Genomic DNA, 15,834 nt, shown 5'->3' with positions numbered 1-15,834 from the left:
TTGCTCTGTCTGTCTTTATTGATTTGGGGAAGACTGGAGGGAGGCTGGAGGGCCACGACACAAGCAGGACCACCCACAGTCAGCAAAGCACAGAACAGCACGGGGAGGACAGCCCCTGGGCCTCTTGGTCTCTAGACGGGGTGTGGCAGCGACAGGGGAGGGAAATCTGTGGACGTGCCCCAACAGCGCCCACCCCAGTGCCCTGCACCACACCCACAGGGCTCAAGCTCTACCGCAGAGGTGCCCTGGGGCGGGAGGGGGAGGTGGGGGGGACTGAAAGGGTCCATTGGAAGGGAGTCTGGGGGTCCGTGCGCTCAGCCTGGGGTGGAGAAGAAGAGAGAAGCACAGGGAAGGGGGCAGTCAGGAGGCGCCCCTGGCCTGCCCTGCACCCCCTGCTCCCGGCCCAGGCTCTCAGCAGAGGTGCTCACTGGGCCCCTCGAGGACCCTCACGCCAGCGGCACGGCCTGCCCCCCACCTCTCTGTCTCATCCACTTCTTGGGGACCCCGGCTCCTCCCCTCTTTCGGTGCTCTCCGCCCTCAGCCCGCTACTCTGTGGGGCCCACCCTGCTGAGCTCTTGGCCACACGGGGCCTGCCACCCCCTGAGCTCAGCGAGGAGCCAGGTCCCCGCGGGCGCAGGGCTCACCCCCACGCACCTGGGTGTCACCACTTGGGGGGCTGGCCAGTGCGGAGGCCCGGGTGGCCGTGGCTCATCACCCTCCGTCCCGAGGCGTCCTCCCCCTCCGGGGTCTGCCCCAGCTTGCGGATGTGGCGCAGGAAGGAGGTAGCATTGAACGCTCGCTGCAGGGAGAGGGGTGTCAGGCCGTGTCCCGGCCCTGGTCCCAAGACTTCGAGGACCGTAAAGACCACTGGCGGCCCAGACCATCCTCGTGAGGCTGACGGACGGGGCGGGCAGCCTCGAGCCGGGTCCCCAGGCCCCTCCCCACACTGACCTTCCAGTGGGTCCGGGCAAAATTCTTCTGGATCTGCTCACTAACTGAGCCCAGGATGTCCTTGTCAAAGGCTGTATCCCCGGAGATCCTAGGGCAAGGCCAAAGGTCAGTGAGGGGTGGGGGTCTCTGAGGGTGTGGATCCTCTGGTCCCAGGACAGCTCAGCAGGGGTCCCGCTCACCAAAGATGCTGTAAGGCCTGCTGGCAGGTGAACCTTTTCTGGGGATCTCGCTCCAGAAGGTGCCGGATGAAGTCTTTGGCTGGGACAGGGAAACCAGGTCAGCCCGCCCCATCCCCACGGCCCCACGGCCCTCCCCGCTCCCTGAGCTTGGGGTCAGCCTCAAGTTCACCTGATTCTGAGATGTCATCCCAAAAGGGAGAGTCAAACTCGTAGCTGGCCCTCAGGATCTGGCTGAAGAGTTCGGGGTCGCTCTCATCATAGAAGGGGGGGTACCCACACAGCCTGGCACCCACAGATGAATCACCCAGCTGTCCAAACCTCCCCGACCCAGCAGGGGGCAGGCAGGCAGAAGAAGAGCCTTCCCAGTGGTCACTCACAGGATGTAGGAGATGACACCCAGGGCCCACACATCTACGGCCTTCCCGTAGGGTTTCTGCTCCAAGAGCTCCGGGGCTGGGGGCCAGAGACAGACAGACGCACGCCCGCGCACACGCACAGCACGCCTTCAGTGCTGCCGGGCTCAGCCTAGTGCACCCCAGGAGTGGCCCACCGCCTGCCCTGCCCCTGGCACCTCGGCCCCCACAGGGTACCCCGGCCCCCGGCGAGCCTCGGGGCGCCCCCCTCACTTACCCACATAGCCCGGGGTCCCACAGGCGGTGCCTAGCATGTTGCCAGCCTGGATTTTGGAGAGGCCAAAGTCAGAGACCATGATCTTGGAGTCCTCGAAGGGCGTGGCATAGAGGAGGTTTTCAGGCTGCGACACACCGATGTCAGAGAGAACACCGGCTCAGCCGTGGCGTGGTCCCCGGGGCTGGGCGCCCGCAAGTCCCCCAGACCCGTGGTGCACAGGGACGCGGGGCAAGGCCTGGGTGGGCGGGCAGGAGGGCAGAGGCACCTTGAGGTCTCGGTGCACGATGCCCAGGCTGTGCAGGTAGGAGACGGCACCAAGGACCTGCCCCACCAGGTGGCTGGCGTCCTTCTCCGTGTACGAGCCGCGCTCCATGATGCGATCGAACAGCTCGCCCCCCGTCACCCTGGGGGGGCAGGGGCTCAGCTGACCCGGCCCCCCGGCCCCGCCCACCCCCGCCTGACCCCGCCCTCCTCACAGCTCCATGGCCAGATAGAGGTGGGAAGGGCTCTCGTGGACGTCCTCCAGAGCCACGATGTTGGGGTGGCTGACCCTGCAACGGCAAGAAAAAGCCCCTTACGGGCCGCCACGGCCCCCTCTGGACCCCCAGGGAAGCCCTTCACCCTCTTCTCTTCCTCCCGCCCCTGCCCCCTACCCTACCGTGGGCCGCCCCTGCCGGTCCAGCAAGGCAGAGCCCCCGGCCAGGCCTTTCTGGGGACACGGAGGAGGCAGGGCGCTCCACCCCAGGAGGCTCCCAGCCACTGCGAGGCGCACACCTGCGGAGCACCGCGATCTCGTTCTCCACCAGGGCCTCCTTGCCTCGAAGGGCCTTCTTGGGGATGCACTTGAGGGCGACAAGGTGTGAGGAGCCCCGCTCCTGGGCCAGCACCACCTCGGAGAAAGCGCCCCTGCGGCAGAGGGGGAGGCAGGAAGGGAGGGGAAAGGCGAGGAGGAGGGCGGGGCGCGAGAGCAGAGGCGGGGAGGGAGAAGGGCCCCCTTAGCCGAAGGAGATGGGGAAGCCCTCCCCGTCCCATGCCACCCATCCCCCCACACAGACACACACATTCACTCTCACGCGCGCGCGCGCGCGCGCACACACACACACACACTCACGAGCCGAGCTTCTCCCGGATCTCATAGACGCTGCTGATGTCCTCCGTCTGTTTCTTGAGCAGCAGCATGTCTGGGGGTGCAGGGAGAGGTGGAGGGAAGCTCCCTGAGCGAGGGGCAGCCCCGTCCCCCAAAACCCAGATCCGGCAGTGCCTCAGCCACCCTCAGCCACAGCCCCACTCAGGAACACAGGTCCCACACACCCTCCCCCAGCCCGTTACATCTCGCCCCTCCCCCACTGTCCAGGTCCGCACTCCCAGGTGGACGCCTCCAGCGAGGCCGCCGCATAAACTCCTCCCCCTCCCAGATACGGCCACGATCCGACGCCCCGCGACCTGGCACCCCGACGACGATCAGCGCCCAGAGACCCCCTCTCCGCCCCCACACAACCTAGTCAGCCGCGATTGGCCGCCTTCCAGAAGGCTCCGTGCCCCCGCCCCCGGCCCCTCCAGGCTCACTCCCATCCGCAGCGCCCAGAGGCGCCCCCGGTCGCCCCCAAGCCTAGACCTGCCACCCACGGCCCAGCGCCCACAGGCACGCGCCCCCCAGGCCACCGACCCGCCCTAGATGCACCTGCGACCCCCGCGCACAGCCGCCCGCCACGGCCACCCACGCGGCCGCCCGGCTCAGCCCAGCCCTCGGCGCCTCGCGGCGGGAGGGACTCGGCAGCCCGGGCCTCCCGCGTCCCGAGCTGCGTGAGCCGCGCTAGTGCCGGCCGGGGGCGCGCCGGGCGTGACAGGTGTGCGCCGGGCCTGCCGTGGCCCGGGACACTGCACGCCCCCGCCAGCGCGCGCCCGCGCCCCGGAGCGCCGGGTGCGGACCTGGAGCCGAGGCGAAGCCGCAGCGTCGCCTAGCGCAGTAGCCACCGCGCCGAGCCCCCCGCCCGCGCCCCGGCGGCCCCGCCCCCCTCCGCGCGCGCCCCCGCCGCCCGCTGGCGGCCGAGCACGCGGTGGCCGAGCGCGGCCGCGGCACTGCAGGGCGCCTTGTAAGGCAATCGGCCGGCGCCGGCCGCCCCCGCCTCTCTCCTTTGTCATTCGTGCGGGTTCCCGCCGGCTCCAGCTCCTCCCGGCGGCCTGACTGGGCCGGCCCCAGGGCCTTTGCACCACCGGTGTCCTCCACACAGAAGTCTCTTCACCCACATGTTGACCTGGCTCTCTGGGTGCCTTCGGGTCTCTGCTCTAATGTCCTCTCTGCAGACAGGGCATCCAGGCCACTTGACCTAAAACAGCCTCCTTCCCTAGCCCCAGCCCTGCCACTGCCACTTCTGCCACCTTGGCCTGAACCCCCATCAGCACTCAGTTGGAGGACAGCAAAAGCCTCCTCGCTGGGCTCCCCCTTCCCTCTGCCTGCACCCTTAACCTCTCCAACCGGCAGTTTCTTCCCCACCGAGCAGCCAGAGCTTCCTTTTATTGAGATCATGTCACCCCTGAGCTCCAAACCCTCCCACGGCTCTTCGTGTCACTCCAAACCAAAGCATGAGTCCTTACAGGGGCTTAAGAGTTCTGCGTGATTGGTCCCTCTTCCCCATCATTGCTTTGGCCCCTCTCCACCCACTCCCCCCCCCCTTGCTCAAGCAGCTCCAGCCACACTGGCTTCTTAACTGGTCCTCAAGCACACCACACATGCACCCGCCCCAGGGCCTTTGCACTCACTGCCTCTCTGCCTGGAACACTCTTCACTCAGGTATCTGTTTGGCTTGCTCCCTCACTCCATCAGGTCTCAACTCAAATGTCACCTCTTCAAAGAGGCCTCAGCTGTCCCCCTCCAACACATTCTATATAGTAATCACCCCGCCTGCCCTGTCTGAAGAGCCTGCACCTCTGCAAAATCACCTTCTTTGGCTTGTCTTCCTCAGCAAAGCATCCACTCCCAGAGAGTGTCTCTGTCAACTTGGCCCAGGAGAATCACTCAGGAAATAAGTGCTTGGTGAATGAATCCAATCCTTCATCCAACAATTAGTGGATTTGTCCCATCCAGTCTCATCTCGGTTCTGGCGCCCCTCCCAGGGAGTCCAGGTCCCACCAAGGATGGGGGCAACAGGTGTCCTGGCTGTTACCAAGAGTACATCCACACAGGCCATTGTTGGAGGGGCTCCATGGAATCTCAGGGCCCGGGAGTAACCTGCTGGCTCTATCTTTGCAGGGGTCTATAGGCCCCCGGCCTGACACAAAGTCTTCAAGAGGGTCTACGGGGCAGGCAAAGGTTTTTAAAAATCATCTCTCCAGACCTCAGCTCCTACATGTCCTCTGTTCAAAATGGCGGGTCTGAGAAGGCCCCCTCAGGTTCCCTTTCCCAACCACCCCTCCCAGTTCCTTCGAGAAGGCTCCAGGGGCCTCAGCACTCGGAAGCATGGGCCCCACTCCCAACTGCTCAAATCTGTGAACAGGGTTTCCTAGATCTTACATCTAAAAGAGAAAAAAAAGATAGGAATGGAACCGACAGTGAACCCCATCTCATGCTGGCGGTAAGTCCTATTTGTTTATGGACACTTGGACAAATTGACACAAACCAAAGCCCCATCTTATTTGCTTGTTTCATAATTATGCATCCACATGTCGAATCCACTGCCCTGTGGTCACAGGTCCTAACAAGAAATGTAATTGGTGTTTTGGAGAAGTACGATGATGCATGAGTAATAAAAGGCTTCCCACGTGGAGAAGGACAGCAAAGGAGACTGCTCTGGGGGGCAGCAGATGGAAAGTGGAGGCAGGAGGAAAAGGACCCACTTCCAAAGTGAGCCTGTGGCATCAAAATCAGGAAGTGGAAGTGTAAAAAGTGATCTCACAGTTTTTGTTTTAAATCAGTATTTACAATACACTGGAAATGACACCCTTCACGACTGTTGAAACATCCGTTGAAATACTGTAGATGTCAACTTCAAAAAACACATGTGTGTGTGTTAGAGGGTGGTGGATGCAGAGCTTTTCAAAATCCTTTCAGGGGATGCCTTACAGAAAAATGAACGCAAAGTGGATCACAGACCTAAATGTAAAATGCCAAACTTCTAGAAGAAAACATAGGAGAAAATCTGTCTTACCTTGGGCTTGGTGATGAGTTTGGGGATGCAGTATGAAAAGCATGGTCCATTAAAGAAGAAATGATAAATTGGACTGTATCACAATGTGACATGTTAGCTCTGTAAACAACACTGTTAAGAGAATGAGAGAAAACGAGAGAGAATGAGAAGACAAGCCACAGCTTGGGGAGAAATCTTTGCAAAACACATATCTGATATAGGACTGGCACCTAAACTATATAAGGAATTCCTAAAACTCAATAACAACACAAACAACCCAATTTAAAAATGGGCCAAAGCAATCAGAGAAGAAAAAGAACTAAAAGGAATACAAATTGGAAAAGAAGAAGTAAAACTGTCACGGTTTGCAGATGACATGATACTATACATAGAAAATCCTAAAGATGCCACCAGAAAACTACTAGAGCTAATCAATGAATTTGGTAAAGTTGCAGGATACAAAATTAATGCACAGAAATCACTTGCATTCCTATACACTAACAACAAAAGATCAGAACGAGAAATTAAGGAAACAATCCCATTCACCATTGCAACAAAAAGAATAAAATACCGAGGAATAAACCCACCTAAGGAGGTAAAAGACCTGTATGCAGAAAACTATAAGACACTGATGAAAGAAATCAAAGATGCCACAAACAGATGGAGAGATATACCATGTTCTTGGATTGGAAGAATCAATATTGTGAAAATGACTCTACTACCCAAAGCAGTCTACAGATTCAATGCAATCCCTATCAAATTACCAGTGGCATTTTTTTACAGAACTAGAACAAAATATCTTAAAATTTGTGTGGAGACACAAAAGACCCCAAATAGCCAAAGCAGTCTTGAGGGAAAAAAACGGAGCTGGAGGAATCAGACTCCCTGACTTCAGACTATACTACAAAGCTACAGTAATCAAGACAATATGGTACTGGCACAAAAACAGAAATACAGATAAATGGGACAGGATAGAAAGCCCAGAGGTAAACCCACGCACATATGGTCACCTTACCTTTGATAAAGGAGGCACGAATATACAATGGAGAAAAGACAGCCTCTTCAATAAGTGGTGCTGGGAAAACTGGACAGCTACATGTAAAAGAATGAAATTAGAACACTCCCTAACACCATGAACAAAAATAAACTCAAAGTGGATTAAAGACCTAAATTTAAGACCGGACACTATAAAACTCTTAGAGGAAAACACGGGCAGAACACTCTATGACATAAATCACAGCAAGACCTTTTTTGATCCCCCTCCTAGAGTAATGGAAATAAAAACAAAAATAAAGAAATGGGACCTAATGAAACTTAAAAGCTTTTGCAACGCAAAGGAAACTACAAAGAAGACAAAAAGACAACCCTCAGAATGGGAGAAAATACTTGCAAACGAATCAATGGACAAAGGATTAATCTCCAAATTATATAAACAGCTCACTATTAAAAAACAAACAACCCAATCCAAAAATGGGCAGAAGACCTAAATAGACATTTCTCCAAAGAAGACATACAGATGGCCAAGAAGCACATGAAAAGCTGCTCAACATCACTAATCATTAGAGAAATGCAAATCAAAACTACAACGAGGTATCACCTCACACCAGTTAGAATGGGCATCATCAGAAAATCTACAAACAACAAATGCTGGAGAGGGTGTGGAGAAAAGGGAACCCTCTTGCACTTTTGGTGGGAATGTAAATTGATACAGCCACTATGGAGAACAGTATGGAGGTTCCTTAAAAAACTAAAAATAGAACTATCATATGACCCAGCAATCCCACTACTGGGCATATACCCAGAGAAAACCATAATTCAAAAAGACACATGCACCCCAGTGTTCATTGCAGCACTGTTTACAATAGCCAGGTCATGGAAGCAACCTAAATGCCCATCGACAGATGAATGGATAAAGAAGATGTGGTACATATATACAATGGAATATTACTCAGCCATAAAAAGGAACAAAATTGGGTCATTTGTAGAGACGTGGATGGGTCTAGAGACTGTCATACAGAGTGAAGTAAGTCAGAAAGAGAAAAACAAATATCGTGTATTAATGCATATATGTGGAACCTAGAAAAATGGTACAGATGAACTGGTTTGCAGGGCAGAAATAGAGACACAGATGTAGAGAACAAACGTACGGACACCAAGGCATGAAAGTGGCGGAGGGGGGCTGGTGGTCGGATGAATTGGGAGATTGGGATTGACATATATGCACTAATATGTATAAAATGGATAACTAATAAGAACCTGTTGTATAAAAAAATAAATAAAATAAAATTCAAAAAAAAATTTTTTTAAAAAGGGGGCCAAAGATCTGAACAGATACCTGACCAAAGAAGAAATACAGAGAGCAAATAAGCATATGAAAAGAGGTTTAACATCATAGGTCATTAGGGAATTGCAAATTAAAACAACGATGAGACACCACTACACACCTCTGAGAATGGCCAAAATCTGGACCACTGACAACACCAAATGCTGGCGAGGATGTGGAGCTACGGGAACTCTCATTCATTGCCGGAGGGAATGCAAAATGGTGCGGCCAGTTTGGCTGTTTCTTACAAAACTAAACATACTCTTACCATACAGCAACCGCGCTCCTTGGTATTTTACTCAAAGGATTTGAAATTTTATGTCCACAGAAAAACGAGCACAAAATGTTCATAGCAGCTTTTTCAGAAGGGGCAAAAACTGGAGCAACCAAGATGTCCTTCATTAGGTGAATGTGTTCGTTTCTGCTGCTCAAAATGTGCATTTTAAAGAGATGGCAGAGCTATGGGCTCCTGGAGAAGAACAGGTAGAGCATTTGTATCTCAAAGGCCTGAGGAGCAAAAGGCAAGTTCCTTCTAGGATGACTTTGTTCCCTTAAGGCCAGAAAAAAAATTGTTTTCCCTCCGTACTTACAAGCCTCTTAAGATAAGGAGGGGAGGTTTGAGGAGTGGTAAAGGCTGGTGGGATGTGGATTCTTTCTGGAGCTCCACCTCTGATCCTGTACAGACTAGAGTTATAAAACAAGGAGGTTTTTTTTTCCTCAAAGAATTGAGTGGCCACCTCAGTGATATCAAAAGACTGACACCCTCATTCACCTATGTTGGAATGTTTTACTTGCCCTCATCTAGCTTAGGGGAGAAGGCCTCCTTCACCCCAAATTCCTATCAGCGATGGTTAGTTTAGTCAGACCAGTGGCCTCCCATTTTGGTAATTTATTTATAAACACTTTTGAGGATCCTCCCTGGGTTTAAGAAGCTCTCTGATCCTCGAGGCTGGCCTACAGCTTCACGTGGTCCCATTTCTAAAGGTAGCCTGACGAGAGCAGCTCCGCCAGGGACCTCTGCGTCCCAGGCAGCGGGGTTCACTTGAGAAAAAACCTGGGGTGGAGGGGAGACCCCCTCTGGCTTGGGATTGAGGCAGGCTCCCACGGGCAAGAGCAATCATTTTTCTTGGCGGGTGCCTTCTCCGTGAGGGTCTCCAGCTTGGACTATTGTCTGGAATTCAGTGAGCAAGTTCCTTCCCAGCAGGGGGACGGGGCACTGAGGGACGGGGCACTGAGGGACAGGGCACTCAGGGACGGGGCACTCAGGGACGGGGCACTCAGGGACGGGGCACTCAGGCATGAGCAGAGCTGATGTGTGAAGGTCCCACTTCCTAGCAAGCAGCTGCGGGGGGGCACGCTGAATTGCTTGGTCTTATCATACACGATTGGGAGGACGCGGGGCCTGAGCCATCAGTCAGCACAGACTAGGCGGCCCCCATAGCTGGTAAGAAAATAACCTTCCTACCGTCCGCGTCAAGGTTACCAGAGGCTCTTTACCGAAAGCTCGGTCTCTGTGCACCGGTGCCCAATCAAATCTTGGAGACAGAGTTTTGGGGGAAGTAGAAAAGGAGAGCTTTACTGCTCTGCCAGACAAAGGGGGGCACAGCGGGCTCCTGCCTCGAAAAGCTAAGTGTCCCCCGCCCACGAGGATTTGAGGAGGGGTTTTATAACAACGGTTCAAAGTCAGGGTTCCTGACAAGATCGGGGTGTGCGTAGGGCTTTCACTCCCTTAATCTCGCCTCAGGTGGTGTGTCCTGATCTGGAGGAGCTTCTCGGGTCCCTTTAATCTCGTCTCAGGTGGTTTCTTGGCCGCTTCTCCCTTGATCAGCAACTGTTCAGCTCTCCCTTTTGGAACCCAGGGAAGGTCACGGAGGCTGGACTCTTGCCTACAAGAAACGGGGGACAAAAGTGCCTCCGTGCCCGGGAGCCCCACAGGGCCCGCTCACTTTCAGCTCCTCCAGAGAAAGGACCAGGTGTCCTTGGGGAGCCAGGGAGGGTCCCGGGCCCCAACAGTCTTAGGTCCTCTCGGCCATCATTGGTTTGGGGGCTCAGAGTCCCCATCGGGACTGGAGGTGGTCCCACTTCCGGTGGCCCTCTCGTTTGCATGTCAGGCAGGATCCCAGTGGACTTTTCCCATACAGGGAGCATTTGTCCTTCCAGTGGCCGTCTTGGCCACACTTAAAACAGATCCTTTCCTGGCGAGACGGTGGCCCTGATCCAGGCTTCCTGGATCCTGTCCCCGTCATGGGCTTCTGTAAGGTAGGGTAACCCTGAGGTGGTGCAGGGGTTAGGGCTGCCGCCAATAACTGTGCTTTTCGCTGAATCCTTTTTACCTCTTCAACCTTATCTCTATTGTTGAATACTCCAAAGGCCAAATCCGTGGGCTGATTCAGGGGTGTTTGGGGTCCCATAGCTGTCCAGATGTGGCGTTAGGGGTAAACAGGCCGGAAGACTGTCCCTCCTCAGAATTGGTGGGGGGGGCCGGGTAGGAGTTCCTGGTTGTGGACCTCGGGGAGGTGGTCTCATAAGGGGATCACCTAAAACATCAGGCTCCCGTGGGGGAAGAAGGCACTTTGAAGGGATGTGAGCCAGGCACACCCGGCGGGAGCTCTTTAGACCTGGATCTTAGAACAGGGTCATGAACATTTGAACATATGGGACTCCCACCCCATCTACCTTTCCTTTACAGAACAGGTCCAGCTGCAAGACGGTATTGTCATTCAATGACCCGTTTTCTGGCCAGATCTCTTGGTCCCCTAGTTTGTACGGGGCCATGCAATATTGCAAAAGAAAATTAATTATTTTTCTTAAACCATCCTGTCTACATTTTCCCCAGCTATCTAATATGCATCTTAGTGGGGAGCTCTTTGGGAGTGGGAGGGTTGTCCCAACTATTCTGGAGAAGGGGTGGAGAGCAACAGGAACTGGGCCATCGCCCTCTTTTTGGCCTTTTATGGTCAGCCTGGGAACTGTCATGGCACCTGTGGGGTGTCATTTAGCATGTTAATGCATTACAATGAGGCTCGAGGTCTACTGGAAGTGAGTCTTCCACCATCTTGGGCCTAACTGGCTCTAACCAGTTTTTGTCGGATCCTGTTTTTCTCAATGGCTCCTCAGGCGCGGGCCATGGCTAGTGACTTTGTTCCCAAGAGGACAGGATGGGAAGGGGGAAGATTAAATTCAAAGTGGAGACACCTGGTGAACAAACAGGACCTCAGCCAGGTGACCCAGGTCGACACGGACAGTGGGAGTCGTGTTCAAAGCACGGAGTCTTGCTGGGATGTGATGAGAAGGGCACTTCGCCTCCGTGGTCCTCCTCTCAGTAAGCATCACCCTGTCTACTCATGACAGAAAACACCAGAAAAACCCTGAGGGGTCCTGCAGGACCTTCGCCACAACACCAAAAACGAGGACAGTCACGGCCCAGAGGAGCCTAAGAAGACACAACGCCGATGCAGTGTGGGATCATGGGGCAGAAAAAAGAGGTGAGGGGAAAGTCAAGGACATATGAATAAGACTCTGGACTTTAACCCTCCTTTTGTTGGCAGGGATCAGGCGTGTGGTCTTGGGCCACGTAATGTAAGGACTCTGGCCCCCTCGGTGTCACGTCTTCAGTACTGGCAGCTTCCAAGCTCCAGGACACAGGGCAAAAAAAAAAAAAAAAGACTCTGGATTTTAGCTGCTGATCATGTATAATATTGGTTGATTATTTTAACAAAGGGACCACACGATGGAGAGTGTTAGTAACAGGGGAAGCTGTGTGTAGGTGTGTGGGGACTCTCACTCCTATCTCTGCAGTTTGTGCATCTAAAGCTATTCTGTTAGAAAAAGTTTATTTAAAACATAAAAACGGGGACTTCCCTGTTGGTCCAGTGGTTAAGACTCCGCGCTTCCAATGCAGGGGGTGCGGCTTCGATCCCTGGTCGGGGAGCTAAGATCCCACACGCCTCGCGGCTAAAAATCCAAAACATAAAAAAAAAAAAAAAAACAGAAGCAATATTGTAATAAATTCAATAAAACTTTAAAATGGTCCGCATCCAAAAAAATCTTAAAAAAGAAAAACATAGAAAACGAATTTCAGAACCCTGTTGGGGGTTCTGCGTGGATGAACACAGCTGGCGGACCAGGGGTGCTGTGCAGGGGCCGCGGTGAGCAGGCCCCGGGCCTCTCAGGTTGCCCGCCCCCCAGCCTCCCGGGCAGCCTGCGCCTTTCTCCCCTTCCCAGCGGTTGGAAGCACAAAGCCCTTCAAGGTAGACTCCAGCCGTCCCTTTGTTCCCAGCTAATTCTAATTGCAAAGCTCCCCAAGCCTGGCAGCCTCCAAAGAGGCCCCCCCACCCCCGCACCCATCTCCAGCTGCGAGGTCCTCTAGGCATAACCAGTCGACCCGGGGCCGGACGCCCTCCCACCCCGCCCACTCCGAGGTCCACGGTCGCTGCAGGCACTGGGTCCAATCCCCAGCCCAAATCCCCAGGCCTCCCTGGACAATGGGAGCCCTCCCTCCCCGCCCCACTTCCAGCTCTCCCCTCCCCTTCCTCCTCAGCTCCTACTCTCACCCCCAGCCTAACTGTGGCTTCTGCCTGGGCAACGCTTTGCTTCTCACCCGGGAGCGGCGGTAGGGCACACCCACCCCCTCGTGCACGTGCTTGGGAACCAGCCTCGAAGGGCCATCAATACCGGGGCCCGGCGCGGGGCAGCCTCCTGCCCTCAGCTGAGGGTCTGCCGCAGGGGTAGGGGGTGTTGGCAAATACACCTTTGCGAAGCCCTGAGAACCCACCGAGGGCTGGAAACCCCTCTGCCTCTGTTGGAACACTGTAGACGTCCCTATCAGTTGAGACACTCCTAAGGACTGCTCGGGTCAACACATCAGAGGCCAGAGTTCCGACCCCAGCTCCCACTTTGAGAAACTCCTGCCTGATCATCCCGCCAGAGGCGAGGATGTGTTCGTGAACCTCATGTATCTCCAAAGCCCAGCTCACCCCGTCTGGACACGGGAGGCGGTGCAGCTTGTGTGCAGGGGTCGAGGGCTCCCGAGTCTCCCTCTTTAGCCTCCTGGGCCAGGTGGCGGGTGAGCTGAATCCCACAGGATCGGAAGGAGGTGCGGGGAGGCGCAGCGCCCTCCAGCTCTGGAGAGCCCGTGGGCCAGCTCGTGCCTGATCGCAAACGCCTTGGAGGAGATTGTAGGCTGATCTTCAGCAGAGAGGAAAGCACAGGGAAGAGCGTATAGGGGAGGAACCGGTCAGATCTCTGCTGCTGAGAGAAGCACGTGGTGCCCGGGCCACAGGAGGAGACCACACGGGGGCTGGGGAGGCAGGGGGTGGTCTCATCGCCCACTGGGGCAGACTGGCGAGGGGGAGGGAGCGAGGGTGTGGCCCTGTCGCACCCCCAGATGCGGAGGCCCGTGCTCCGAGCGGCTGGTGGTCCCTGGAGCGGCGGTAGCCGCTCTCTGCAGCCGGCTCGCCCTTCGCAGCTCTCTTCAGCCACCTCCAGCGAAGCCACCTCGCTCTTAGCAGCCTCTGAGCCCACAGAGACAATGGCAGCCGCAGGTGGCAGTTCCCCCCCCCACCCCGGTCCTGCCACTGGCCTTGGAACATGTCCCCTCCCGTCCTGGGCACGGCAGCCGAGGTCCCCACCCTTGCTTCTCAAGCTCCCTCGGCCTTGCTCGGTTCACCCTCTGCCGTCTTCAAAAGTGCCATTCCCAAAGTGCAATCAGCTCATCACGTCCTTCCCCAGCCCCTGCCTTCTCTCCCCACCGAGCTCCTCGGACAGGCAAGTTCTTAAATTCTTGAGTCTCCTGCCCCCGGCCACGGCCTCACTTCCCTGAGCTTCCCCTGGCGCCATCCGGCCTCTCCATCGAAGCCAGCCCTCACCCAGGTCACCGCCAGCTAATGAACCGCCCTCCCCTTGCAGGCGTCACACCCTCGGCCGCAAGCACGCCCTGCCCCTTCCCCTCCACTTACTCCACCGGATCCTCTTTCCCCTCTCAGACTGCATAGGGGTGCCTGCGGTTCACTGGGCCAGGCCCCTTCCCCCTCAGTCCTCGCCCTGAGGGTGGCCCCTGCTTCCCCAGGCCATCTACGGGTCACTCGTAGGCTGGGCCAGGGAAGACTCGAGATTGGGTCTCCCGAGGAGCACCGGGACCCCGCCCCCTCGAGGGTCCCCGAGCCCCCAGTGCCCCCGCTCCACCTAAACACTGGAGACCCCGCCTGTCTCCCACACAGGCCCGTTAAGGCTTGCCCCTCCCTCACCTAACAGGTTCAAGCTGGCTCAGGCCGGAACTGCTTTTCTTCCTAAAGCCGCCCGGATGGCTGAGGGTTTAGCTTAACGGGATGAGCCATCTGGGGACTGCAGCGTGGCGACTGGGGAGCCTGGGACTGGGGTCAGGGGTGGGGGCGGGCACACTTCACATCTCCAGCCGGGATAATGACCCCTTCCTTCCCCATCCTATGGCTACTCTTGGCCCTGGGAAATTCCGAACAGGCTGCTCAGCTGCTGATGGGGAAGCAGCTGAACAACCTTGCCCTTGCCGGGGAGGCCTGCAGGTCCCTGGGGAGAGAAGCACAGAGGGTGCGGAGCTGGGCCCTCTTAGCTGAGGCCTCTGGGGGAGGGTCTGTGCACCTACCAAGCACCAGGGGGCAGCCTTACCCTACTCCTGCCAGAGTCTCACGTAAGTCAGGCAGGGGTAGGGGTGGCAGGAATCCCTACCACCCTCCACTTTGGTGAAAAGGTGCGGCATCGCCCCTCGCTTGGGCAGGCGCCCCTCTGCCTGCTCAGGAGACTCACGGAGGCCTGTCACTCCAAGAGCTGGGGCCCTGACCCCCAGCTACCAGTGCTGTGTCCCTCAGGGAGGGCCGAATGGCAGGAGACAGGGTCTTGGCAAAGCCCCACAGCACACACCTGGAGGCATACCCACACCCCCGCCCCAGCCGTTCCCCGATTTGGCCAGCTGGGCCCAGCCCTGCAGGAGGCGGAAGCACCCTGCACCCCCTCTGGTGCAGGGGAGCCGGAAAGCTGTAGGCCTTGGTACCCAACAGTGGCCCAAGCTGCAGCTGGGATCAGAGAAGGGACCGAGATGGGACAGGCTGGAAGGAGGAGGAGGGAAGAGGTGGGGCAAGGATGTCGAGAAGGCAGCCAGGGTAGTGGCTGGCCTAGAACCGGGAAGGGCAGGTTAGGAGGGTCGACGTGAACCAGGTCCGGGTGAACCTGGGGTCAGGGGCGGTTCGGCTCCTGGGAAGGAGGTGCTGGCCGGCGCCCCAGGTAGCAGCCATCCAGCTTCCCGCTGGAGCGGCGTCGCCTCCTCGGGAGGAGGGCGGGAGGAGGTGGGCGGAGTGACGGGGAGGGCAGGCGGGAGGGAGGGACGGAGGAGGGGGAGGGGGAGCAGTCCAGTCGTGGGGGTGGGGCGACAGTGACATCATCCCGAAGTCGGTTCTTAAACGGCAGCCGGTCGGACCGGGGAGGAGAGGCAGGATCGCAGCGCAGTGGCGAGTCGCTGAGCCCGCCGCGGCCCCGAGAGCGGCTGGAGCCGCCGCCGCCGCCGCCGCCGCCGCCAGGAAGGAGGGGCGAGCGCGCCTAGGCCGCCGCCGGGAGAGCCGCGGGCGAGCCGAGCAGCCGCGCGGGTCCGGGCCGGGGC

General features: G+C 56.9%; 1 protein-coding gene and 1 non-coding gene across 10 annotated transcripts; one reads left to right on the top strand and one right to left on the bottom strand.

Moving 5' to 3' along the window:
- On the bottom strand, window positions 1-15,466 carry PNCK (pregnancy up-regulated nonubiquitous CaM kinase). 9 transcript variants are annotated; one of them, XM_067723642.1, is made up of 15 exons: window positions 8,329-9,930; window positions 6,900-6,976; window positions 5,906-6,016; window positions 4,701-4,917; window positions 2,872-2,941; window positions 2,535-2,666; window positions 2,237-2,311; window positions 2,026-2,164; window positions 1,761-1,884; window positions 1,508-1,583; window positions 1,300-1,412; window positions 1,131-1,209; window positions 952-1,039; window positions 655-799; window positions 1-319 (listed from the first exon to the last, which is right to left on the bottom strand). In XM_067723642.1, exons 5-14 carry the CDS (start codon window positions 2,937-2,939, stop codon window positions 662-664), a joined length of 1,032 nt encoding a protein of 343 aa, XP_067579743.1. In that variant the 5' UTR covers window positions 2,940-2,941; window positions 4,701-4,917; window positions 5,906-6,016; window positions 6,900-6,976; window positions 8,329-9,930; the 3' UTR covers window positions 1-319; window positions 655-661. The 9 variants fall into 9 exon arrangements, with proteins under 9 accessions (XP_067579743.1, XP_067579739.1, XP_067579745.1 ...); XM_067723638.1 differs by lacking the exons at window positions 4,701-4,917; window positions 5,906-6,016; window positions 6,900-6,976; window positions 8,329-9,930 and adding exons at window positions 9,947-10,093; window positions 10,541-12,161; window positions 13,184-15,466; XM_067723644.1 differs by lacking the exon at window positions 4,701-4,917 and having other exon boundaries at window positions 1,761-1,806; window positions 8,329-9,932.
- Window positions 11,739-11,852, top strand: LOC137217675 (small nucleolar RNA SNORA57). The gene has a single exon (XR_010940180.1). It is a non-coding gene; the product is annotated as a small nucleolar RNA SNORA57 (small nucleolar RNA).
- Window positions 15,467-15,834: the final 368 nt, after the last annotated feature.

This window comes from Pseudorca crassidens, chromosome X, assembly GCF_039906515.1.
Source record: "Pseudorca crassidens isolate mPseCra1 chromosome X, mPseCra1.hap1, whole genome shotgun sequence".
Classification (NCBI taxonomy): Eukaryota; Metazoa; Chordata; class Mammalia; order Artiodactyla; family Delphinidae; genus Pseudorca; species Pseudorca crassidens.
The sequence above is the reverse complement of the archived record's forward strand: the minus strand, read 5'-3'. Positions and strand labels throughout refer to the sequence as shown.